We start from the raw sequence: 27,340 nt of genomic DNA on the forward strand, positions 1-27,340 counted from the left end.
CAAGATAAATACCAAAAGCTGCAAAATTTTCTTAAAATTACAAATTCAAGGGCAGCAACCCAACAAGTTGCGTGATTGGTCTGAAAATTGCAGGGCAGATAGATCTTGACCTAATGAACAATTTACCCCCCCCCCTTCCCCAACATCAGATTTCCTCTTAATGCTTTGGTTTCAGATACATGAGCTATGAGCCAAAAACGGTATTTTAACCTATGTTCTATTTTAAGTCATGTCGCCCATCTTGCTTCGTGGGCCGGGTCATCGGACCCATTTTTTAAATTAGATACCCTAATGATGATTGTGGACAAGTTTGGTTCAATTTGTCTTAGTAATCTCAGAGGAGACGATTTTTGTAAAAGATAACAAACATTTATGAAAAATTGTTAAAAATTGACTATAAAGGGTAACAACTCCTTAAGGGGTCAACTGATCATTTTAGTCATGCAGACTTATTTGTAGATCTTACTTTGCAGAACATTATTGCTATTTTCAGTTTATCTCTATTCATAATAATATTCAAGATGATAACCAAAAACAGCAAAATTTCCTTAAAATTACTAATTCAGGGTCCGCAACCAACAACGGACACATTTTTATGTTTTTTATGATATTGATGATGCACAAACTACCATTCATTAAATTCATTGAAGTATTAATATTCAAAATGTGAATGAATTGCTTCCCCTAGCGCAGCTGGATACAACTGAAGAGGTCCAACCATGGATAGTTTGGGCAAAAATGGACACAATATCCACTCTTGGATCAGGTCTAAATTTGGATTGTAATTAAATATATATTTGACACATAATAGGTTTCTGACATAGAATAACTGTAGTCAAAGAACTTTTTGGAAATGGTCCCCGACATAGATTGCCTTAATTGGCATATCTTTTTTTAATCTTAGGCCCTTAATGCTCTACAATTTTGTACTTGTTTGGCTTTAAAATTAATTTGATCTGAGTGTCACTGATGAGTTTTATGTAGACGAAACTTGTGTCTGGCGTATTAAATTATAAGTCTGGTACCTTTGATAACTATTTACACCACTGGGTCGATGCCAATGCTGGTGTACGTTTCGTCCCCGATGGTATCACCAACCCAGTAGTCAGCACTTTGGTGTTGACATGAATATCAATTTTATGGTCATTTTTATTAATTTCCTGTTTACAAAAGTATGGATTTTCGAAATACTAAGGACTTTCTTATCCCATTCATAGATAACTGTAACCGTGTTTGGCACAACTTTTTAAAATTTTTGGTCCTTAATGCTCTACAATTATGAACTACTAGTTTGGCTTTATAACCCTTTTTTATCTAAGTGTCACTGGCGAGTATAATGAAGACAAAACGCGCGTCTGGCGTATTAAATTCGAAGTCTTGTACCTTTGATAACTATTATATGATTTGAATTTATATTCAATTCTTTGCTTTTGTACAATATATCATGCTGTTGCAAATTACCATACCCTCCCCCACGCCCCCCCCCCATTTATTCTAATATAATAACCACTAAGTTCTAAAAATAAATTGACAGCTCATCACCTCAAGACAATACAAAATGTATTTATACATAATTTAAAAGTAGTGTAAAGGAGGTAATTCAAACACAAAATTGTACATTTAAAGTTATTATTCATTTCAACAGGAAACCCTTGTTTCCCCCCTAATTCATAAACTGTTTGAGATATAATCACCAAAAGCCAATCCTAACCATCCCTTTGTGGTATGGAAACTTGTGGTATAATTTCAGAGAGATCCACACAACGTTCCACAAGATATTGTCTGGAAATTAAACTAAACTTTTGGGACCATAATCCCAACCTTTCTTTTGTGGTTATAAACCTTGATTTTAAATTTCATAGAGATCCATTCACTTAAACTTAAGTTAATGTCTGAAAAAAACAAATGTGTATTCAGATGATGACGATGTTGACATTATAGCAGTATCAAAACCCCAAAAAAATTTGTTGTCATATAAAAATTAACATTCAATAACACCATCAAGACAATCTCAAAATATTTTTTTCTTCCATCAAACATTATCATATTTATGTCACATGTAAGCAAAATAATCTGTTTGTTGATTGGAAAACCAAGTGTAATACCATTGCATTTCCCATCAACAGTGAGTCTATAAAATGATTTATTAGTTAGTATTCAAACAACAGACTTATTAATAATGGTTTATTTAAAAAATAATCTTTTCATCATCTATTAAGAACTTGAAATAAAATAACAAATTCAATAAAGTCATGAAAACAAAAATATACATGATATATAAGCAATCTATGATAACAAAATGTAGAATTTAAATTATCAATATACAAATGTACATAACAAATAGACAATCACACTAGTAAACAAAAAACAAATATTAGCTTTAATATATAATTAAAATCTATTTTCAATCATAATACACGTTTTTTATTCTGATGCTGAATATGAAAGATAGCTACTGCTCCATCTTATCAAAACCTTGAAGTTGACTTGTTAAAAACAAGATTTTTTTAAAAACTCACAATGAAAAAATGTTAAAAAATAAAACAAATGCATTGCATCTAAATTATGAATAATAAAAGTGTTATTTATTTAAAGCATCATATAAACATTAGTTATTAGATAAATGTATTTTGTTTATCAGAAAGAAATGTTAAAAAAATGAAGAAAGACATTTTTATTTATATTTTCAGATAAGCTATATAAGTATATATCTTTAACATTTTAACAAAGGTAAGTTTTACTTAGCTATCGTAATGGTCATCCATTAAAATCATAAAAATAACTTATCACAGAGCATATAATATACATGGACGAATATGAATTCAAGTTATCAACCATAAGACAAGAGTCCAAACCCAAGACGTTATAAACATTTGTAGGATTTGATTTTGATTTTTGTGTTTTAAGGTCACTTTTAAGCACAGCTTTCTGGCTTTTTGGTGGTGGCCAGTTTTATTGGTGGAGGAAGGGAAAACCACCAACTTTCAATAGAAAAACTGACAATCCTAGTCAATTAAGATTGTAGTTGATTGCACCAATAGGAGTGAGGTTTGAACTCACAACCTCAGTGTTGACTGGCTAGTGATTACAGAACATTTGTAGGAAAGACATCAGATAACAATTCTGGTTCAAGAACATGTTTAATTCTTACAATTAAAATTAACAACAACAAATATAAGGCACTGCTTGTTTGTTGTTATTCATCATCTTCAAATCATGTGATCTTTTTACATTCATATTCCATATATGAATAAAAGAATGCCTTCTTGAATTAATGAAAAATCCAAAACAAACTTTTAATTCTTTGTTCCTATAACCTGATTACAGTAATATAAATATCTCCTTCTCTTTCAAAAAAATCAAAACTACAATCTTTCCTATGCATATTACAGTACAAATAGTGATCAAAATATGCCATCTTGAAGGATACCTAGTTATAATCCGATGAAACTTAGTAAAAACAAATCTAATGTCATATATTTTCTTTATATTTCTAGTGTAAAAATAATCAACTTGTATGAAAAAAATTACCAAAATTTACAATTCTCTGAGACCATGACTGAGATATGAATCAATTAACAATAAGTAAGACATTGAGATCAAAATTTGATTCTTTCATTATAATGTTCCTAATATATATATATGGCCGATTGTTTTTTTTTTATATTAAACCAGTACTGGCTATTTCGAGACAGCAAATTCTTATTGGTAATGCCTGATTAGCACTTGTCAGCAAACTTTAATTTGGCAGCAACAAGAGTCAATAAGGATTGGATTAAAAATGCACCTGCCACTGCAGGGTATCGAACTCACAACCTCAGTATTGACAACTAATGTATATAGAATTTTTCCTATAATTATGTGTTAAGTATCTTTCTAGCACTTGTTTTACATTGTCCTAACCTCCTAATCTTTATATGTCAGTGAAAGTTGTTTTCTTTGTCCTAAATGGGGACGAATAAGTCTTTGAAAATTCTCCATTATTTTAGGGAGCAATAAATACTGAAGAGGTTTCCTAGATTTCTGAGTTGTGCACTTTCCTATATCTTAAATAATTCCTAATAAGCATCACATAGCACTGTAGCTGATTCTTAACAATAGTCAACATGAACAACAGCTTTAATGAGCTAAAACTTATCCTTAGATGTATGAATATTGCAGTTATGATTCAGATTGTGACTAATGTACATGTATCATATATTCTCAAAATTCAATTCAACAGTCAATTTAACCTCTTTATGTATAATGTTATTTCAAAGCTACAATTATCCAAAAAATTATAAAATATATTTTTTATATCTCAATATAGAATATGCTTCCTCTCTGTTTTTCTCCTTCTGTATCTCACTGGTGATTTACATACATATCACAAGAATGATATATTCAATAACTTAATTATGATTGCATAGATTATGGCAACTATAGACAAATCAAGTATAAATGTATATAAATGATTGTTTCACTCTACATGCTCTAAGTTGTAAGTGGTCTAGGCTGTGATGCTGTTAGTATTGTGTTTATATTGTCTGTTCTTTCCTTGAATTCTGTATGGCCTGTGGCTAACTCACTACAAAAGATAAAATAAATATTTACGTATGTAAATCCAGAAAGCAAAACAAACACAAACAAATATTTAATGTTATTTTCATTAACCAGCACTGGGCCAATTCTGCTGCTGGCTGACTGCTAGTTCTAGAGGGAATCAAAAGCACATAAGTTAATGTTTCCATTCTGACCTGATTATAACATTCTTTTGTTCAAATTTATTGATCAATTTGGAAAGTGTTAAGAATCTAAGTTTCCAAGTTAAAACTCTTTAAGATGTAAAAAGCAAATAACCTGGAAAACAAAGAGCAATCTATTATAACTTTGCTTTAAATTAACAAAACTAAATATAACAGTATTCTTCATGTCTCATTGATAAATAAACATAGAAATCAGTTAACAACATTTTTTAGAAAATAAAGACTTTCCCTATAAAATCACTGGTAAATAATAGCGCTTTATGCAGTATGGGTATTTGGAACAACTGAAAATCATTTCTAAACATGTCAAGTGTCAGTCTTTTGTAAGAATAAGGCAACTGAAGAAAAAAAAATCAAAAGATGGCTGAAAAAAACATGACCTAACCATTCTATTTTGAAGTTATTCTTATCCTGAAGAAGAAATGGTAGGTCTATTATTTCTGCGCCTGTCAGGTAATTGGGAGAAATTTCTAGATACAATTTGGTTAGAATAATAGCAAATTAAGGAGTTTGCACTCCTTAATTGTTAAGTTTCTGGTGCATTTCAACCTAATCATATCTTGAATTAAGAGAACAGGACAAAGAAAGGAATGTTATATTCATGCTACCTTAAAAGTTTTGAAAAATAATTAACTTAAATGGGTTTTTGTTTGTCATGTTCTCACCACTGCCTGCTTATTAGACAGTTTGGCACTTATCAGTTGTAAAAACTTCAGTTCAACCCATCAAAATTGTGTACCCAATAAAAAAATGTTCAGTCTCTAAAAAAAAAGTTAGAACTCGTCATTACAGCAGGTAATTGAGACTTCATTGTTTTAGATAATTAAACCACATTTTTAGTTCCAATTTAATAATGTGAACAATACAGAGACCAGCATTTACAACAAGTGAAACTGCGAGCTACTGCTCACTGATGATACCCCCGCCGCAAGTGGATAATATTAATAGTGTAAAAATATGCAAGTGTTCGGTAAACAGGAAGTTGTCGAGTGATGAATCTGAAAACGCATCACACGGTAAAGCTGACTTATATAAATCCTGAAACCAAATTTCAGAAATCCTTGTATTGTAGTTCCTGAGAAAAATGTGACGAAAATTTTCAACTTGGCTATCATGTGTAAAATCATACAAGTGTTCGGTAAACAGGAAGTTGTCGAGTGATCAATCTGAAAACGCATCACATGGTATAGCTGACTTAGATAAACCCTGAAACCAAATTTCAGAAATCCTTGTATTGTAGTTCCGGAGAAAAATGTGACGAAAATATTCATGGGACGGACGGACTGACGGAAGGACAGACAGAGGTAAAACAGTATATACCCCCCCCCCCCCTTTTTTAAAGCGGGGGTATAATTATCTGGATCAAAACGGACTACCTTCATTTTGTTTTCATGTATTCAGTATTCTTCAAATGAACATTAGATCATGGTCGGACAGTTTAAAATAAGCCAACTTTTTTTTTCTGGCCTTACCTAAAATTAATGTCTCCATCCCCGTCACTGTCAAGTTCCTCCAGTAAAAGCTCTATTTCCTCTTTCGTTAATTTAATTCCATTTTCCTGAAGAAGAAAAAAAACCAATGCATTATATCTACTACTACAAACATGCTTGACATAAATGCAATTATTATTACCTTTCTAATGCTCTATTCTACCAAATTAAAAATCTTACTAAATAAACTCTTGCAAAAAGAAAATATGAATAAACTAGATGCTTCCATGCAGAAAGTTAAACTAGGAAAATCGTGAGTAAGAGGTCTATAACAAGGAAAGCTTTAAGAAAATAGTAGCATTTGTATCTCTCAATTATATTGTACTAAAGAGGTTGGAACATAGTCATTTCCTTTTGTTTAAATGGCACAAATATTTTTAGAAGTTTTTTGGTCAATAAAGCATAAATGTGACATTGCTACATGTACATACATTCGTACTGTAAATGAGAGGTTAGAACATCAAACCAACAATTTTCAAATTTGTATGGCTTCTTCACCATGAACAGTTTTCTCAGAGACAGAATTTATATGCATACAAATGGAATGACAAGTTTTTGTGTGGACTGTTATTTTATGAATTTGCAATACTAAAAGGAAAATAAGAAATTAGATTTTTAAACAGATTTGTAATCAAGACAAATTTTCCTTTATCCTGTTTATTTGTTCTTTCTTTTTGTTTCATGCAAAGTATCAAATTAAAATAAAACCCAGATTGTTTTTAAATTGTACACTGGATAAATGTGAAAGGAACAATGTTCAACTGAATTTAAATGTTTCAACTCATGGGTAAAATCATCAAAATGAAAAGCAGTACTTGATTAATGTTTTTTACTGTAAATTCAGAAATTATTGAGTCATGTGAGTATTTGGACTTTTTCATTTTTTGTACAATAAACAAAAATATTGAGATTTCAGGAAATCCAGTGTACAAATTATGTTATCAATATGTAAAATGCTAGTTTTCATTTTTTCAATACTTATCAGTCCTCACCATTTTTGCAATAATCTTGATCATGTTGATAATAAAACAGCACAAAAAATGTACAGTACTTATACACAATTTTGTAAATTAGTGAAACAATCATTGCTATAGTATTCACAATATTTTGTTAAGCCATTACAATATTTATTTGAGACACATAGCGAACACTGTCAAATTTGTTAAACAAGAACGGAGGTAAATGTTATGAATATGCAGGTATATATCAGAGGTGATGATAGTCATCTTTCAGAGTGAGAACAATTTTACTTAAAGTGATACAAAATCATTTGACATATATGTGTAAACAACAATTTACTTTCTTTCTGAATTATGGACAATAAAAATAACACACAAACACAAACATACTAAAAAAACATAAAAATGGAAAAATTAAAAATGATTTTTTTTACTCAATAACAAAGGAGTCAAATCCTATAAATCAAACTCATATTTTTTCAAGTCTCCAAAATTTGTTTTTTTCTGAAACTGCTGAAAATATTTTTTTCATCGTTTTTTTTTCAACTCTTATCATGATAATAACTTCAAAACAACATTTATAAGACAAAAAGTGATGTTAAGCCTCATTAAACAAACCAACATAGATTCATCAGTGACGATGGACACAATACCTTTTGTGATGACGCTGAAGATCCTCTGGATATTCGTACTAAAGCTGACTTAGCACACTACATAGTACATAATTTATACAATCAAATGGTGTATCTAATTATTAATGAATCCTTATAAATACTAGATTGTCTTTTCTTGGATGGAGAGTTGTCTCACTGGTACTCCTACCACATCTTATTATACATTTATCTTGTTTATAATGTACCATTAAAATAAAGTTTGATTCTTGATAAATCAAATTGATAAAACATTTCCCCCTTATAACATGTATAACCTAAGTTTTGCTAAAAACCATTACATATTTTTATGCTGTCTACTTGTTGCTATCCTAAATGCAAGACTTTTCCATTGTGGGCCTTTTTTCAGTTTTGTACAGTGAAGTTTTTTTTTAGAGACAACTTCAGGGAGCACAAAAAAAACCCAGTTGCTTAAGACAGGTGGCATTTTAAATCAGGTTAAACTTTATTCTATATAAAAAAATGCACTTCAAGGGACATCAATTTAGGGGTTTCTATAACACAGATCAAATCTTACATATAGATGGTTTGTAGTTCCAAAAAGTTCAAGATTATAAAAGTTTCATACTTTTAAATGTGTTTAAATTTCAAAGACAAGGATACTTTAGAAGTAATGAATTGAGAGTTTAATAAATCTTATTCCACATATTTGGCATTTGTTTCTTTTTTGGGACATCCATAGTTTGCTGTTTGGTCAAATTTTGTTCCAGTTATCTTTTTTTATGATTGTTTAGTTTTGTCTGGTTTTATGAATTTACCTTGGAGATTGACATTTTTGTTAGTACATCTTTTATCACACTTTATACATATATTTACCTCTAATCCCTGTTCAAACTCATCATATGAAATACACATACTGCCATCCTTATCCAACTGACTAAAAAAGTCTATTAATTTCAAATTGTTCTTTTCAATATAGTTCATTAGTTTGACCATTGGATGTATTTTTGCCTTTGGTTTCTGAGGTGGCTCCATACCACCATGTTTCATTTTGATATTTGGTAATTGTTCTTTCACTTGTTTAAAAATTTCTTCAAAGTCTTTATTTACTAGAACATCCTAAAATAAAACAAATTGTGAATTAAATGACATCTTACTACATTTACAAATTGGTGGAATCTTTATCAAATGTTTCTGTAAAAAGATTCAACATGCATATTTAACAATTATCATTTATAGATTTATCTTGCAAGAATATTGAGAGTAGCTGTGTCCAATATTTTGCTAGAATGACCGTTTAAAATTAAAAAAAATAAACTTTATAAATATCATGCTTCAAACAATTTTGAAAGAAGAGGATTTATAATTCATTCAGACCATCTAAAATTGTGTAGAAAACAGTTTAAGATATCAAAAGAAGGGAGATAAGTCATTATTTGCCAGTACAAAAACAAGTAACTGTATAAATATCTTAAGGAAGTGAGGGTCATAATGAGGGTCTTGATACAGATGCAACTGGCAAAACTTAATCATATATTCAACTGAATGGAAAATTTATATAATATTTGAACATAAAATTGAGAATGAAAATGGGGAATGTGTCAAATAGACAACAACCCGACCATAGAGAAGACAACAGCAGAAGGTCACCAACAGGTCTTCAATGCAGCGAAAATTCCCGCACCCGGAGGCGTCCTTCAGCTGGCCCCTAAACAAATATATATACTAGTTCAGTGACATTTTTTTAAATACGGTAGACATATTGAGGATTATTCATTTTCATTTGGATTTTTTTCTTTTCAGAATAAGTTAAACAACTGCTAGTTCCACAGATGTTTTTGTTTTAATTTTAATGCAAGAACTCTTTGCTGAGAAAACAGCAATTATACTGTTTTTAAATTTAAAAAATATTTGAACTATGTATAAAAATAATATCAAAATCATGCATACATTCAGATACTCTTTAACATTATTGCATTTGATACTCCCATATTGTTCCCACAATGTTGGTCATTATCTGTAAATAATTAAATTTTGGATGTAACGCGTCATCTGATTGGCTGACGTTATTTTGTTAATAGCCCATAGACATAATTTATTCATGTGACCGTGACGTCATCAACGTTTTTTCATGGTTTTCTTCGGTTTAAAATGGAATTTAGAATTAAATTTTAAGAAATGACTGTAATATTTTTTCTGTCTATTCGAAATAACATAAAAAATGTGGTGCACACTGTTAAATAACCCGCTACGCGCGTTATTAAGTCTGCACCAAATTTTTTATGTTATTTCTTCATAGACATAAAAAATATTACAGTCATTCCTTAAATACATTAGCAATTCAAGTTATTTTAATTCGTTTCATGACTCAATTAAGGAGAAAAGAATTGTGATTTTTCCCTGGTCATCTGCAGCACAAATATTTCCTAATCATAAACAGACATAATAGATTTCATCAACCTTTGGATAGAGTGCTTTGCTATAACATACCACACAACTTACTTCAAAATCTATTTCTTCAAGAACACAATTAGGATTCCGTAGTATTGCTGCACATATACCATAACATCCAGCACTTTGCATAGGATTTTTACCTATCTGAAAAAAAAAGATAAAAATTTCTTTTAGATAAAAGTACAAATAAGCATTTCAATAATTAAACGAGTCAAATGATTGCTAAAAAATGCCATGATGTCAATACAAAATTTAAATGAATTTCTAATAATGCTATCAAAGTTAAAAGTGTTTCATCTTTTTTTGGCATTCTGTATCCAATCAAATCAAATCTTCTATCTTCAATCAAAATTTAATCAAAATTTTTCTCAGTCTTAAAAATAACATTAATTTTCTTTATTGCGAATTGCTCATTTAATACATCAAAAAATGTCCAACTTGAATATGTACCTATAATTTTTTGTTTTGGTTTGTGTCTGTGAGTTGCTTTCATATAGATGTATATACCCAAAATCTCCTTTGAAAATTGATTCTATAAAAATCAGTCGGCATTTGGTGTGAAATATTGACGTTTTGAGCATTGTTTTTGTTCTTGGGCTTTTCATCATCGTTGATATTTGTGAAAAGAAACTGAACAATAAAAAAACTTTCATTAAAAAGTTTGCACCAGGCCATTTTCTTAGAACTGCACAACGATGTACTAGGTTTTAATTATAAATACTAAGGAATTAATGTTTTCTGAAAATATGTTGATTAGATAAAGTGACACAACCACCTTGACACTTACCTTTATAACTTTTAAAGCTGTAGTTTCATTAACAGCCAGACCTTTGCCTATTAAAACAGCTGCTTCGGTAGTTAATCTGCAATTCCTGCAAAACATCAGATGCTCAGTAAAGTTTGTCAGACTGGATCACAAAGATTTTGTCATTTCTACATGTCAACTATTGTCAGTTTACTTTCTCCCGTTACTAATTAATAAAATTTGAAGAAGAAAAAAATGTTTTCTCTGTTTTGTATATTTTATTCTTTTATAAGGAAAAATGTCATCAGTCTTGAGACCATATAGAATATTTGCCCACATTTACAGATAGGCGACACAAAAAATTACAAAAAACTCAACAGATGTAGTGGATGACCCAGAAAAGAGTAATTTTTTAATGTTTTGAAGACCTTTTTTATAATCATTCTTTAAAATGTGTTGTCAGAAAACCATTTAAGGTGGTACCTAACACTTTTACTAAAAACTAATTTGGCTCGTTTAATTTTCTTAAACAAATCTTAGTATTTACTTTGACCCTTTGACATAAATATAAAAATTTCAAAAAATTTGAACCAACCGTTTTATCAGAAAAATTACACTGGTTATATAGCAGTTTGACAAACACTTATTTTGATCATTGAGAAGCTTAATATTCCCTTATTAACACTACGTCATTAAAACATTCTGCTGATTTTACAGAGTTATCTCCCTGTAGTGTTAGGTACCACCTTTATTTGTCTTTTTTTTGTTCGACTTCTCATTACCACTAATATAGTTCCTGAGGAACGATCTGCCCAGTTTCCAGTCTAAAGTACGCGCATAATTTAAAAACCATATTTTGTCTAAAATGCAGTTTTCAAAATCATATTAAACCAGCTCTGTACAATTATTATTTATTTTGTAATTTCTATTCAGCTGACTGTATTATATTTCTTTATGATTTTTTTTATTATTTTTTTTTCAACTTACTTCTAAGTAATGCAAATGTTTTGAACAGCCTCAAAAACTTACATTACATTAAGCTCTTCTAAGACTTGGTTATGTTTTAAAGCATCACACAGTGATATAGCACCTTCCACACCAAACCCATTCCACGATACATTCATCTTTTTCATAAAGTCGTTGTTCTAAAAAACAAAATATAATTTATCATATCAAATCCAAACAACAAATTCTTCCATATTACAAGTATAGCAATTGAATTTTAGGATTAATAGAGTGAAGGTTGGCATGATTTTGTAACAAGATGTTGCTTTCCAGAACTGCAAGCTTTTTTCGTTATGGGTAAAATTGTTTCTTTATATTTCTTGTTTGTTCATATCTATCCTACAGTAATTTTAGAGTTCATAGATTTTCCTGCACTGATGTGAATTGTATGTTCTTTTTTATATACAACTTTGGGTAGTCCAATAATCTACCTTTTGAGATTTCTTTAAATCTGATTTTTTTTATTTTACTACACAAAATAAATATAATAATATGAATTAAACCCTATGGAAGTACAGTATACATGCATTTAGATAATCTGCACTATAATAATTGAAAAATGTTGCATAAGTAGGAGATGATTTTCCCCAGTCAATATAAAAAGTAAAATCACAAAAAGAGCATGTTTAGCATTAAAAGTTATTTACTGACTCCTAAATATCTAAAATAATAAAAATTCAGAAAATGCTCAGCCAAAAGATACAGCTAAACATATGAATAATCTTGCTTTATGGTGAAAATTTGAACAATTTGTATACACTATAACTTAAATGAGCTTTAAGGATGACCAAAATGTTATATTATACACAAGTATCCTAAAATTGTGGGTAAAAATTGAGATTTTATCAGCAAATTATCCTGGGTATGTTTTAATCTAATCACCAAAAATTTTAATAATCTAAAAACCTCATTTGTTTACCTTAATACCTTGTCCTAGCGCCATAGCACCTTTCCGTCGTATATTGTTCCAACTGATATCCAGTTCTTTCATTGTCGTATTCTCTGCTATAGCTGGTCCCAGTAGAAGTCCTGCTACCTCACCAAACCGATTATGACTAAGGTTAAGGTATTCTAATTTTGAAGCCTTATAAAACAAAGTAATAATCAAATTATAATAAATCTGAAAGCATTTTTTATAAGTTCAAATAGATCCATTATTTAATGAAAAAGTTATGATGCCAACAAATCAATTTTTATTTTCAATCATACTATCAAGTTAAAATCATATTAGACATGTACTTCAGTTTAAAATTAACTACCTGAAACATGTTAAGCCAAAACTTAAACTTGATATAGAACTCATTTATGTACAAACAGACTTGATTGTTTGATTTTTTGTGTGTTAAATGCCACTTTCAGCATTATTAATATTGTTTATTTTGTGGAAGCCAGTTTTTATCAATCAAGCAAACCAGTTGAGTGCCTGGAGAGAACCACCAACCTTTGATATGAAAACTGACAATCCTAGTCAATTTAGATTGGAGTCAAATGCTTCTACATGTGTACAGTTTGAACTCACAAGATAAGTGTTAACATGCTGTGGGTACAGTAATTGAAATACTTAAACAATTGACATCATGGTCCCATCAGGTGGAGCTACAGTATTAAAATCATTTTAAATAATGACCATTCCTGGCCTCTACATTCAATGGTTGTCGTCTGTTTATGTGGTTCATAAGTGTTTCTCGTTTTTCTTTTTGATATAGATTAGACTGTTGGTTTTCCTGTTTGAATGGTTTTACACAAGTAATTTTTGGGGCCCTTTATAGCTTGCTGTTCGGTGTGATCCAAAGCTTTACATGGATGGAGAGTTGTCTCATTGGCACTCATACCACATCTCCTTATATTTAAATAGTAAAATCTAAAGAAACAAAAATACTTACAGTGATTGCATCAGCAAAGAAAATTGCAGATTTGTCATCAAATTGATTGCCTGAAAAAAAAATTAATTAATAAAACTGATATCAGAACTAAAATCAAAACGATAATAATTGCATATAACATGCAGTTAAATTGTAAAATTGTTTGACGGAAAGTTAAGAGTTTAATAAGGCATTTCATTGTTTTATATTTTTCATGTTTTTGGGGACTTTAGTTGCAGTCTATACAGTATGATTTTTCTTCATTGTTAAAGGTTTTTTACTTTTGCCTATAGTTGCTAACATACACTTCATTTGTACTTTGGGGGATATTTGTATTTTATACAGAGTGAATAATTCTATTAATATCCCACCTGATAGCGTAAGATGTGTAAGAGTTGAATTGGTTTTCATCACTTCCCCAATCTGTTCGGCACAGCCAAATCCTAATCTATTGTCTCGTAGCGTCTGAACATAAAATTTATACATATAATAACATATTATGATATAGGGTTATTGCATGAATATTGGGGAATATTGTCCCTAGTAGAATTTTATATTGCACGAGCTTGCGAGTGCAATATATGTTCTACGAGGGACAATATTCTCCAATATTCATGCAATAACCGTTTTATTGTATAGCAATATAATATTTAAAAGTAAAAATTGGTTTAAACTAAGATTTTGTCGTTGATGACGTCATGAATTTTGAAGATTTATTGCACTAGTGCAATATTGGAATTTATTGCACGCTAACTTTTTGTTACTTTCTGTGGGAAATATTATATTGCTATGCAATAATATTATGTATATTTTATATATGAGATGAGAGACAGAAATGATATTTTTTTTCTTTCTAAAAACAGGTTATAATTTTTTTATATTATAATAACAATAACCTGCATTATGTTTTTTTCTGTTATGCATTTGTCATTATACTACTCTAACTTTTCACCCTAAAGCTGTCTACCGATAGAGATACGATGGATAAAATAGGATCTGACAGTGTTATAGTGTGTGAATTTATCAATTGTAAAATGGATGAGTATTGTAACCTTAAATGTTTGTTCGTCCCTCTCTATTTTGTATCTTCAATACTTTTTTAACATTGATTCTTTTTCAATGAAACCTTCAGTAAACTTTATTACCTTTAATAAACCTGTTTTATATTTTGATCAAAATTATTTATGGTGCCTATAGCAAATCAAAACTTTTGTAAAGCCAAATCATATCTTAATAGGAGGTGCACACTTTATTCCCACTGCCCCTTCAAAGTTGATTGTTGTACTTTTTATAAAAGTTTCAAATAATCTCTCCTATACACAATATCATTGTAAATTTCAACTTATTTAGATTCCCCAAATTACAAAAAAAAAAAACGCATTTTTTTAAGTCATTTCCATGGCATGTGTTTGCAAGTGTGACTTAAAATATTGACAGTTCAGCAGAACTTACCAAATCTGTGATGTAGATATTTTCCTTTAACATGTTACACACAATAAGACCACCTGTATCCCCTAACCAGTTATCACTGATGTCTAAGTTCAGAACAGTAGTGTTAGACTGAAAAATTAAAAGCATAATATGTAAAATAAGTATAGTTTAAATGTATGGTTTTCGTTTCAAAATCACGATAAATAGTCTACTGAGTACCATACAGTGAGTAAGTGATGTTTAATAAAAATGCTGTCTTATTGATGTCCAACAAAATATAAATTGGATTTTTTTCAAAAATATTTTTGTGGCAAAATTTTATCTGGTAACGAAAACCAGTCTAGAAAATCATATGATCATGCAATTGATTAAGTTGACATATGGTAAAGAAACTCATCTTTTTTGTAAATGAGCTATAGGAACCTTTACATATTTCTTTTTAGTTTGCTATATTATTAGGTTGCTGCCTCACATTTACCTTAACTGGAGTCTTAATTTAGTTGAACCATCATGTCTTTTTATTCATATAAATGTTAATTTGTTAATAAAATACATATTTGATATCAAACATCAACAAATTAAACAAATACTTTGCATTCATTAGTATTCATTAGATACTAATTTTTGTATATTTTGTGAGATATGTGAACAACAATTTAAATATTTAACAATTATCCTACTATCAACAAAAATTATTACCCACTAAAATAAAGTAATCCTTGATAATTTTATTTAATTCATAATTTTTCTCAAGACTGACAAAATAGCTTACAGCTAGAGATCTTGCTATACATTTCATGCCCTCCTCTCCAAGTCCGTGATGGCTCATTGTTAACTGTGGTTTTTCCATGTGACGAAGGAAGTAAGACGCAGGTACTATCCCATTCTTCTTACAATCATTGATATAATCTGTTTTTCTATCATAGGTAGTGGTGGTTTCTAGAATAAAAAATATATATATACTCATTTTAAGTCCTATCTTTTTTTCGGCACATAATATCATGAATACTGAAACATTACAATAACAAAATATCTTATCTTTTTTCCTTTCTTCAAAAATTTCAGTTTCATTTTGGTATAGATAGAGCTATTTTTGAGAAAAAAAAATGAATATCTTATGAGTGTATGAAAAAAAAATATCAGTACTGAATATTCATATTTTGAACTCATTGTTTTAAATTGTTTAATTCTATTCAAAACCATTTGACATGTTATAACTATTTTTCAGCTTTTAATGGTTCATGTATGATATATGTACGTATATTAGATACTTGTCTTCTTGAAGCCAAAATGCAGGTTAATTGAGAAACATGTGTCATCATATGATTATATTTAAATAAATGTTTTTCATATATCTTTTCAAAATATAATATACATTACAAACATTATAATGTTTAAATTATGACTTAAAAACAAGTAAGTTATTTTTAAATAATACTGGTACTTGTTATAATTAATCAAATTGTGACATCAACAGCTACTTATAACTCTGCTAATTGTAAACCTTTCTAGCAATACAAAGTTTATTTGTGACAAATTCAAACAACTACCACACAAAGTATAAAACTATGAAAACATTCCCTGTAGAAAATGTAACTTCTATCTAAATCATTGCTCCTGACAATAGAACAAATCTTAGTTACCATATAACTATAATTCTTAAATCATGCTAAATTCTTAAAATGCTGAAAACAGAATTTTCTAAATGTTTGTTTAATCATTTACCAATATGCCTTATCTAAATTATGTAAAAATTGCAATCCCTGTATACAATCTTCATGACAAAATCTATGCCAAAAGATCTTTCATATATAATGTGAAAAGAAATTGAGACTTTACAAATAATTACAAAAAATCCAGTCAATTAATAGGTCTCGAAGCAAAATTATCCTGAAAATTAACTTACATATAATATAGTCATTATAGTCACGTTTAAGTTTGGTTAAACCTTTTACTGAAATATTTTTAATGTGAGTGCATCCATTTATCCCCTGTGTTATTCATACACCAGTGTTAAACAATTCGGTGTCAATCATCTGATTCAAGTATACATAAATATCCAATCAGCTAATGATTTCAATAATGGCATGTGGGAGATAACCCTTTTATCATATTATTTGGGTTATCTCCCTTTTCAATTACAATATGAGAGTTCATGTCCATTTCCTTCTCCATATTATCCAATCACCAGTGTACAGAAGTTTGATCTTACCAACAATGAATATTTATTGGATATAAGTTTATTATCAGTTCTTCAATTCCTGTAAATGACAAATGGGAGATAACCCATTTATCAGAGATAACCCATTTATCATATTATTTGGGTTATCTCCCTTTTTGAAGACATTATGAAAGTGTATATCCATTTCCCTCATATTATCTAAACACCAGTGTACTGAAATTTGGTCTTACCACCAATATTTATTGGATATAAGTTTTCTATCAGATCTTCAATTTCTGTAAATGACAAATGGGAAGATAACTCTCTAGTTTGCAACTTTCTCAGTCTTCTCTTCAAAACTCAATACATATTTCAATAATAAATAAATCTATAATAATTTTCACAGAATGAATGTATTTTTTTTCTTTCCTCTATGTCTTCAATAAAATTCAATTATTGAACCGGTTTAATATTTTGTTTTAATATTCTCATCAATAAGTTTTTCTCCCTATAAAGGTTATTAAAAATTTCTACAAAAAAAAACCATAAGCAAAATGACAAATAGCTACTAACAGTCAAAGCAATTAATCCCACCATCAAGATAAAGTAGCAAATTAAATTTCTACTATGATTGTCCATGTTTTGAATTGCAGTTTTTCAGTGATCAGCTACTTGGTATTTTCTAGGTGAAAAAATTATACTATTAAACTGCTGTTTTGTCCCCAATTGAAACCAAATAAACAAAATAAATAATAATATCAAAAGAAAATGAAACCCTACAATCTACGTCAATTGTCAAAACCACATACTAAGAGCACCGAGAAAATCAGTGCTGACTTTTATACTGGCATCAAGACAATAAGCCGTTCTTACGAACTGGAAATCTGCCAACATGTCTGAGAGTGTTGCATGATACCTTGGTTTTCCTGTTTAATATTGAGATAATAATATTGAGATAATACATAAGTTAGAGAAAATTCTGTTACAAAACAACTAAGGATGCTGAGTTCTGAAATACAGAGATCATGATTTCAATCATGCAGTATTATATGTAAAAGAGACCATCAATTGCCTTTTTTAAAAATGTGAAATGTGGATGGGTGTCTATCAGATAAACAAAGTCTTCAATAATAAATAGACAGCTGGTTTTACCCCATTCTATTAAGGAACTTTTCCAGTGGATAATTATGTAAAAGGGGACATGGGTTATATTAAGTCAAAGAGACAGAAACCCAACAACATAAAAAATAATCATCAAGAGGTGAACATATTGTCTTCAAAAATACCAGAATAAAAGAGAATACAAAAGATATGTTATTTTCCACAACTCTTCAAATTATTAATCAACATTGCTGTATTGTTGATAAGTACCGTATATACCTCCTTTTAATTCATATCTTTTAAAACTCTGTTGAACAATTCTTAAAAAGAACACAATCTTTCCATACAGTAGTCATAGAATTTGGAGCTACTGGGGAAAGCAATCTTTTCAAAATGCAGTAGCTAAATACATATAGTCCAACTGTGTTAGCAAAAATATTTTTTTGTAAGGAAAGTGTACTACAATTTGTGAACAATTACTGAATATTTTCTTAATTGAGACCTACAATTTATAAATATATTGACAAAACACCCCTCCATTTTCAAATTCATGTCTTAGTATTTGAACTAGAGAAAATTATATCCTTTAATGTAAAAAAAAGTATTTGGTATTAGGTTTTTATTTTGTATGTTTGTATTTACGTCTGGAACATTGTATTTAATATTGATTACCCACTAACACATACTTAATTTATCTATTATAAAAATGTTTATTTAAAGGTTAGACTTTGTAAAGTAACATTATATCATCATATGTAAAATAAAATCCAGTTTTTGTCATTTCATTATTGTTCAAACATAGTATTATAAAATGTCTTTCACTGATACATGTGAAATATTGATAGAATACAAATTTACACACAGATGAACTCCTCCCCTTAATAATATGTTGTTAAGTACAGTTTTAAGCTGTATTTGATGAGAACTTGTGTAAAAACCATAGTACTTTTAAAAAAGTACAAAACAGAAAGAAATAAAGAAAGGGATATTAATGCATTTATATATGGTACATCCTTGTTTACTTTTTTGTTGTGCAAACTTAACTATGCACTAGTTCAGGACAAAGTACTTCTATTGTACTGATTTAAAGTGTAAGTAGCTGTATAAAGAGATTGCTACTAAACTGGTGATCCAGAACTAAAAAAGGGGGAGGTAATACTACCACTTATTCAAACACCTAGCTGCGGAACTGTAAGTCTTAGTCATAGATACGAAAATAGTAAAGAAAATATCATAAGGACCTAACAGCTACAGTTCCATAGCTATCAAACACCTATTCCAGAGGCTCCCGCAGGGTCAAAAACAACCTGCAACCTCTGGGCTTTTTAGAGGCGACTAACAACCTGAGGGCCTTCTAAAAACGACCTCCAACCGACTTCCGTCCTCTGTGTTGGGGAAAAAAACGACCTGCGACCTGTACATTTCCCTTAAAAACGACCTCTCGACGAATTTAAAAGCGACCTTGCGACTTGAGGGAGGTACCCTGTGGGAGCCTCATCCCAAGTCAGGATCTTTGTCAGTTTTTGTTGTGTCCTTATAATATCTTAAGGCTTTTTCTTGTTTTTTTTAGAAAGAGGTGATGATGGTACGGACATTTATCTAAGTATTCAGCACTTACAAATTATTCTGCTTTTTTCCCCATACGTGCATATTAAACACATTTTTAACAACAAACATTTGAGGGAATTTATGGTTGGACTAAACTAACAAGATGTTGAAGGATAAAAAATATAGTGGAAAACTTATAATAATGAACTTGAAAAAAAATGTATTTAATCTATTCAATCACACTTTTTAATATAGGATGGAACCTAAAAAGCGAATAATATTAACTGGAATAAAAATTACAAATAATCCCTTTCTATCAATGTTTAAGCTTTTATGTAAATACTTGAATTTCTAACTGTCAATAACATTTGAGAAATTATAACAATATTTCTAACACAATAAATCAATTATAACATATTTGTTTTCCAAGTCGATTAAATTGAGCAAACATTTTAACTTATAATAACTTTTGATCTAACGAAATCAATTATCATATTGACTTGGGATATTAATGTTTTTTGAAAATAATTACAGGTCAAATGATTATCTGGTGTATGTTTCAGTTACTACTAGAAGAAACGTTCATTTCATAATGGAAATTGGAAATTGGAAAAAATGAAACTGGCAAGAAGTAATTTTTTTATACCATTATTTGAGACTTAAAGGAATAATTCTGTAAAATATTTATTAGAAAATATTTATTATAAAGTTATAAACTCTAACCCGTTATACACACCTAAATTTTGAAAAAATTATTATGAGACCTGTGAAAAACAAATTCTGACATATTTAGTATAAAATTACACAAACTGTAAAACATAGAAATTAATTAGACATTTTAATTAAAAGGATAAATTTGCCTGAAGGACTTTTCATCATTTAATAAATTACTAATTGTATAAGATTTAGCTGTCAGGGAGATTAATTATGCATTAAAGTGGAGTTAAAAAGCCAACATTCTATCAATCAGTTAACCAATCAATCAATCAATCAATCAATCAATCAATCAATCAATCAATCAATCAATCAATCAATCAATCAATCAATCGATCACATTTTTATACAATTAAAAAGTATGCAAATATAAAGAACCATAATTAAAGGTATGCTGGAATAGCAAGGGAAAGCAGGATAATATACATAAAAAATCTGATTAAGTTGGTACCCAACACCTTGACTAAAATTAATTTGACTCGTTTAATTTTCATAAAATTTTGACAAAACATCTACTTTGACCCTTTGAAAAAAATATAGAAATTTTAAAAAATTTAAGACAATCATTTTCTCGGAAAAATCCCTGTAGTGTTAGGTACCACCTTAAAATATAAAAGTCATAACATACAAAGACTATAGAAAGATGTTGTAATCACGATTCGATAGCCGTACATACAAAGACTATAGAAAGATGTTGTAATCATGATTCGATAGCCGTACCTTCTATTTCAAGATCAGTATCAAAAGCCTTGTCATCTGCCAATATAGAATCCACATTGGATAGTTCAGCTTCCAAGAACAAGTCACGCTTGGTTGGAGATCTTGGTTCTTCATCGCTGTCGCTGTCATAATATTGACCGCGGTCATTCCTGGAAAATCCACTCTCAGCTCGGGACTTTCTACTACTAGCTCGACTTACAGTCTGAAATTTAAAAAAAGTTTAGTTATTTAAAATTTTAAAAAGAGATGAAAGTACAATTGAAAAATTATTTCTATAACAAGAATATGTCCATAGTACTCTGACGCCCCATCTGCACTATCATTTTCTATGTTCAGTGGACCATGAAAATGGGGTAAAATCTCTAATATGCCATTAAAATTAGAAAGATCATGGCATAGGGAACATGTGTACTAAGTTTCAAGTTGATTGGAATTCAACTTCATCAAAAACTACCTCAACCAAAATCTTTAACCTGAAATGGGATAGACGAACAGCTGAATTGACAGTACAATGAACGAATGGACAGATGGACAAACGATCAAACAGACGCACAGACCAGAAACATAAATGCGGCATAAAAAGGGAAAAAAAAACCAACACATTAATTGAGCCCAAATAAAGTTTAATAACCCACACTCCATTATATTAAACTCAAATTGGCTTAAAGTTTTCTAGTTACCGTAAAAGAAAGGTCAATTAAAGGATGAGGTGTACCTTCTCATAATATAAAACTACCAGTGAAAACCCCAATGCACATATACACATTGAAAAGCAAAAGAAACAATGCTGTTATTACTGTTCTTCACTTCAGTAACATTAAAGCCTTCAATATCTAGCATAAACCTGATTCCAGCAGCCTGCAACTGAATTCCTGTTTTAATGTTCTTAAAAATTTCAGCATAATATTTTATCCTAGTTTTAATATTTTATGCAAATTTTTTAAATGCGATCAAATATGTACAATACTAAGTAAGATTGCACATGCTGCATTGATTGTGGTGATTTCTTTTTGATATATACCAGTAGATGCATCATTCTTTTACAGAACTGAAGGTTTTTTTCCATTTGGATTGTTAAATATTTTCGAACACTGAATATGGGTTTTGTATTTCAATAAGTTGAAAAAAAAAAGAGCAAAAAGCAGAAAGTGGAGGCAAATGATTCCACCAACAAAGGGGGGAAAATGAATTTACTTCAACACGTACATGCACTGTAAGCTAGGGATTTTCCTTATGCTGTGAAGCATTATACAATTTTTTTTTATTAACTCTACCCTCTACTTTCATTTTGAGAACAGGTTATTTCAGTCTATATCATTTAATTAAACAACTTAACAAAGAAAGATTTTAAACTTCAGGCAACCTTCTCTACTTTTTTTTTATTATCTTTACATTCAAACCTTCCCTCCCCCTTTTCTTTCAATTTCCAACATTATTATAGTACATAACATACCTTTTTACTACAAGTTTTAATTCTAGTGTCCAACTTTTCGTGTTTGTAAGTCGGAAACGGAAACATTTTTGTCAAGTTTCTTGTTCATTCAGAATGCCAATTAATCCATATGTTCAAAATTAATATTTTTCCAAATTAATTCCAAATCTATAATTTATCTCACAAGTTTGAAAATTTCATATGAATTTTCTTGTAATTAATTGTCATTCAGTTTTCTGACTTCATAAACTTTTGTAAAATTTAAATTGAATAACTTCTACAAATTTCAAGTAAGAAATGTACACAGAAAAAAAATCAATGTATTGGCAGTTTGGATTCCTCAAGTGTAATTCTTTGTTGCTACAATACTACCGTTCCTTGTATACTTGTGACAATCATTATTTCTAAGGAAAACTGTCATCAACGGAAAAAACTGCCACAAACAATACCAATTAAAACAGCCGTAATAAACATTAAATTTTAACATCCATTGAACAACAGTCTATTCAATTTTTCATAATAAAAATTCCAGGGAGGCACATAAATGTGAATGTTCTTCATGGTTTTCTTGAATAATTTATCAATATCTTGTAACTTTAATAGCAGAGTTCCATCCCATAAGTTGAATTTAATGTTTCTGTGATTGTCAACAATTAATCACGGTCAATTAAAAGCTTTTCATGATCTTTCTTCAAGATTGTAATTATGATTTAACATTCACTAGGACAAATTTCCTTTCCACTTTATAAATTATGCATCCAAATTTTATTCAGAAAATTTCATCTTCTGCAAACTAACCTGTCCAAGGCTTTCAAAGACGATATTTCTTTTCAAATATTTTTTTAGTCACCGGTTAACTAATTTGACAACATAAATTTGTACTTTAAATCATATTGACAAATCTCCCATTTCCTTCACCTGCTAAGTAATTCCAATTTAATTGTGAAAAATAAAGTCTTTTTTAAACCTTCGAACTTCAATTCCGGTGCAAATTTGCGAAGTTTAATAAAGTTGAGGCTTAAATAGTCTTTACTATCTGTTAAGTGGCTTATTGTCCAAACTTTAACTTGCTTCAAAAATAACTCGTTCAAAAACTTTGCAAAAATCAATTACAAGCAATTTATTTCATTACAAACTCCATAAGTAAATTTAAATGTTTTTCTCATGTCATCAAAATTCCATTATCTTCAAAACGTTTAATCCTATAGCAAATCTTCAATCATTAAACAAGCCTCTATATCTCCTTGATCCTCTTGAGGAATTGGATTTTTTGGTGGAAATATTTCAATTAAAACAACATCACCTAGTATGAAGCAAATTTATAACTTTCCTTTATAGAATATACATACTGGATTCAATTTATCATAAACTGAAATAAATTGCTAGTCATTTCAAAATAAGAACTAGATCCAATTCAGATTTGTGACTTCCTTTTTGGGAATACAACGTCTGTTTTCACAGGTTTATTCCCAAATGATAGGACATGCAATCATTGACACTACGACATGGCTCGAACAAATTTCCACATTTAGTTCATCTCAAAATAAACACGGTTTAAAACCATTGTACCAATTTTTAATCCAGAAACCAACATTTACCAAATCTTTTATGTATCTTAGACATTACATTTGACTGTATTTATGTTTTGCCATTTAAACACATTTTTACTATTCAAATAAATTTATCAGTTTTGCCTGTTACAAATGATCACAAATAATAATGAAAAGGTTATATATGGTTTATGTTTTTTGGTTCTATTGGAACACCAAGGATTTTTTTTATTCCCAAGGATAAACCAAAGACTCTTGTTTAATATTTTTTCTTTTTGAATTCAAGTTTGTTAGTAAGGTACTTTCATGTCTTGATATAAAAAAAAGTTTAATGAATTTGTCGATCTTTAAAATCATTGCAAGATAGTGCAAGAATTTCAGTATATGTAAATACAAAATAAATGTTGTAATGAAATTCCATTTGGAATTTAAATAAACAATATCAAAAGTCCCGCAAATACAGATTAAAAGAAATTTCTAAATCTTTGATAAAACTTAAAACATGTCCATAAGTATATATTGCAACAAAAAATGAGGTACTTAAGGGTTAATGTCATTAGTGCATCATCATCAGTGGACTCAGAAATGAAGGGCAGATGGATCTTTTTTGGACATCAGGAATGAACCTTTTTTTTCATGGGAAATAATGATTAAACCTATCATGACTATATTTTTTGAAATTCTGGAAAGAATTTTTTTTTTTTTGGAATTGAAGATGACACAAAATCTTATGGCTTCTGCCTCTCTGAAATGTATATCATTTACTGAAAGCAATGTCATGAATGTGATTGTTTTGATATACTAAGCAGAGCATTATTTCTATTACTACTGTCACCGCAATATAGCCTTATTGTGCTAATGCGGCAACCAACAATCAATCAATTTCTATTACTATTTGATAGCTATCACTATTTTGTTTTTAAATTCTTCAAACGACACATCACTTACTCTGCGAGAGCAACTAATATCACCAGCATTTTTGGTGGGGTTAGTGTTTCTCAAATGATATGTGCTGTGTACTGTTACATTTGAATGTTTTTTTATTATTAGCTCACCTGGCCTAAAAGGCCATGTGAGCTTTTCTCATCACTTGGCGTCCGTCGTCGTCGTCGTCTGTCGTCGTTAACAATTTTTCAAACATCTTCTCCTCTGAAACTATACTGAATGGATTTGAATGAAACTTAAAATGATTGTTCCTTAGATTATCCTGCACAAAGTGTGTGCTTCGATTTTTGATCCGTCAAAAAACATGGCCGCCATTACTTAAAATAGAACATAGGGGTCAAATGCAGTTTTTGGCTTATATCTCAAAAACGGAAGCATTTAGAGCAAATCTGACATGGAGGTAAAAATGTTCATTAGGTCAAAATCTATTAGCCCAGAAATTTTCAGATGAATCAAACAAACCATTGTTGGGTTGCTGCCACTTAATTGGTAATTTTAAGAAAATTTTGCAGTTTTTGGTCATTATCTTGAATATTATTATAGATGAAGATAAACTGTAAACAGCAAAAATGATCAGCAAAGTAAGATCTACAAATAGGTTAATATGACCAAAATTGTCAATTGACCCCTTAAGGGGTGAATGTCCTTTAATGACAATTTTTCACAATTTGTTCATCATATTTGATAACTTTAAAAAATCTTCTCCTCTGAAACTACTGAATGGATTTGGATGAAACTTAGCATGATAGTTCCTTAGATTATCCTGCACAAAGTGTGTGCTTCGATTTTTGATCCGTCAAAAAACATGGCCGCCCTTACTTTAAATAGAACATAGGGGTCAAATGCAGTTTTTGGCTTATATCTCAAAAACGAAAGCATTTAGAGTAAATCTGACATGGGTTAAAAATGTTCATTAGGTCAAGATCTATCAGCCCTGAAATTTTCAGACGAATCAAACAAACCATTGTTGGGTTGCTGCCACTTAATTGGTAATTTTAAGGAAATTTTGCAGTTTTTGGTCATTATCTTGAATATCATTATAGATAAAGATAAACTGTAAACAGCAAAAATGATCAGCAAAGTAAGATCTACAAATAGGTTAATATTGAAGAATTGTTAGCTGTACATGTTTGCCTGGCATGGTTCAATATGTTCAATAAGGCATTGTTTACCAGGTGAGCGATTCAGGCTCTTGAGAGCCTCTTGTTTTAATTTTGCCATGGCATTATTATCAATTTGTTTTTGAATAATTGTGAATTTGAATATCCTTTTTGTGTTGTTCACCTCGACTCTTTTTTCAATACATAGACAGAGGCGAATTTAGGGGGGGGGGGGGAAAATTGGTTTCTTATATAGGGAATCACTGAAGCGTGACTGGAGCGGGCCCCCTCTTAGGTCAGTCAGTGGGCCCCCACTTATGAAAATTTCTGGATCCGCCACTGATAGAAATAGTCAACCTTAGTCTGCCTGACCAACTATTAATAAAAAACGCTGCCTGACCAATTTTTTCAACTATTAATAAAAATCGTTATCATTGTACCCTTTGAAAGAGACCTCTTTTTTTAGCAAATATAATAACATATAAAAGGATTATGAATATTTGCTTAAACCAAAGGTGAGGGAAATTGGCAGTTTAGATATAATCGAACAATCAAAATTGTAATAAATAAATTTAAAATTTAATTTAGACGTTAAAAAGGATTTAATAGTATTAGCTTTTTGACAATAATACATTAGTTTGATCATGTAAACCAAGTCATCTTTTAGATTTATTATATTTCATTCCTTAATATTTCAATGAATTGATTATTTTTCAACTATATTTCAAGGTGATGCAGAAATTTGATGATCTTTTATGACTATGCTT

The 27,340-nt window shown here is 29.8% G+C and overlaps 1 protein-coding gene across 12 annotated transcripts in view; it reads right to left on the minus strand.

Annotated features, from left to right (window-relative positions):
• Nucleotides 1-2,173: 2,173 nt before the first annotated feature.
• The window catches only part of LOC139527589 (leucine-rich repeat-containing protein 74B-like), a 51,018-nt gene continuing 25,851 nt past the window's right edge, over nucleotides 2,174-27,340 (minus strand). For 4 of the 12 annotated variants that reach the window (XM_071323102.1, XM_071323105.1, XM_071323107.1 and 1 more), the window contains exons 2-14: nucleotides 21,547-21,748; nucleotides 18,273-18,389; nucleotides 16,075-16,241; nucleotides 15,324-15,431; nucleotides 14,243-14,336; nucleotides 13,893-13,942; nucleotides 12,929-13,093; nucleotides 12,034-12,149; nucleotides 11,047-11,131; nucleotides 10,308-10,403; nucleotides 8,682-8,924; nucleotides 6,218-6,303; nucleotides 2,174-4,567 (exon numbers count right to left, since the gene is read on the minus strand). In XM_071323102.1, coding sequence (XP_071179203.1) covers nucleotides 4,474-4,567; nucleotides 6,218-6,303; nucleotides 8,682-8,924; nucleotides 10,308-10,403; nucleotides 11,047-11,131; nucleotides 12,034-12,149; nucleotides 12,929-13,093; nucleotides 13,893-13,942; nucleotides 14,243-14,336; nucleotides 15,324-15,431; nucleotides 16,075-16,241; nucleotides 18,273-18,389; nucleotides 21,547-21,748 — 1,623 coding nt within the window. In that variant the 3' untranslated portion in view covers nucleotides 2,174-4,473. Of the gene's footprint in view, nucleotides 4,568-6,217; nucleotides 6,304-8,681; nucleotides 8,925-10,307; nucleotides 10,404-11,046; nucleotides 11,132-12,033; nucleotides 12,150-12,928; nucleotides 13,094-13,892; nucleotides 13,943-14,242; nucleotides 14,337-15,323; nucleotides 15,432-16,074; nucleotides 16,242-17,714; nucleotides 17,760-18,272; nucleotides 18,390-21,546; nucleotides 21,749-22,999; nucleotides 24,096-27,340 lie in introns of those variants that run through there. The other 8 variants (XM_071323104.1, XM_071323110.1, XM_071323114.1 and 5 more) reach the window with 4 other exon arrangements.

Source organism: Mytilus edulis, chromosome 6 (genome assembly GCF_963676685.1).
Source record: "Mytilus edulis chromosome 6, xbMytEdul2.2, whole genome shotgun sequence".
Classification (NCBI taxonomy): domain Eukaryota; kingdom Metazoa; phylum Mollusca; class Bivalvia; order Mytilida; family Mytilidae; genus Mytilus; species Mytilus edulis.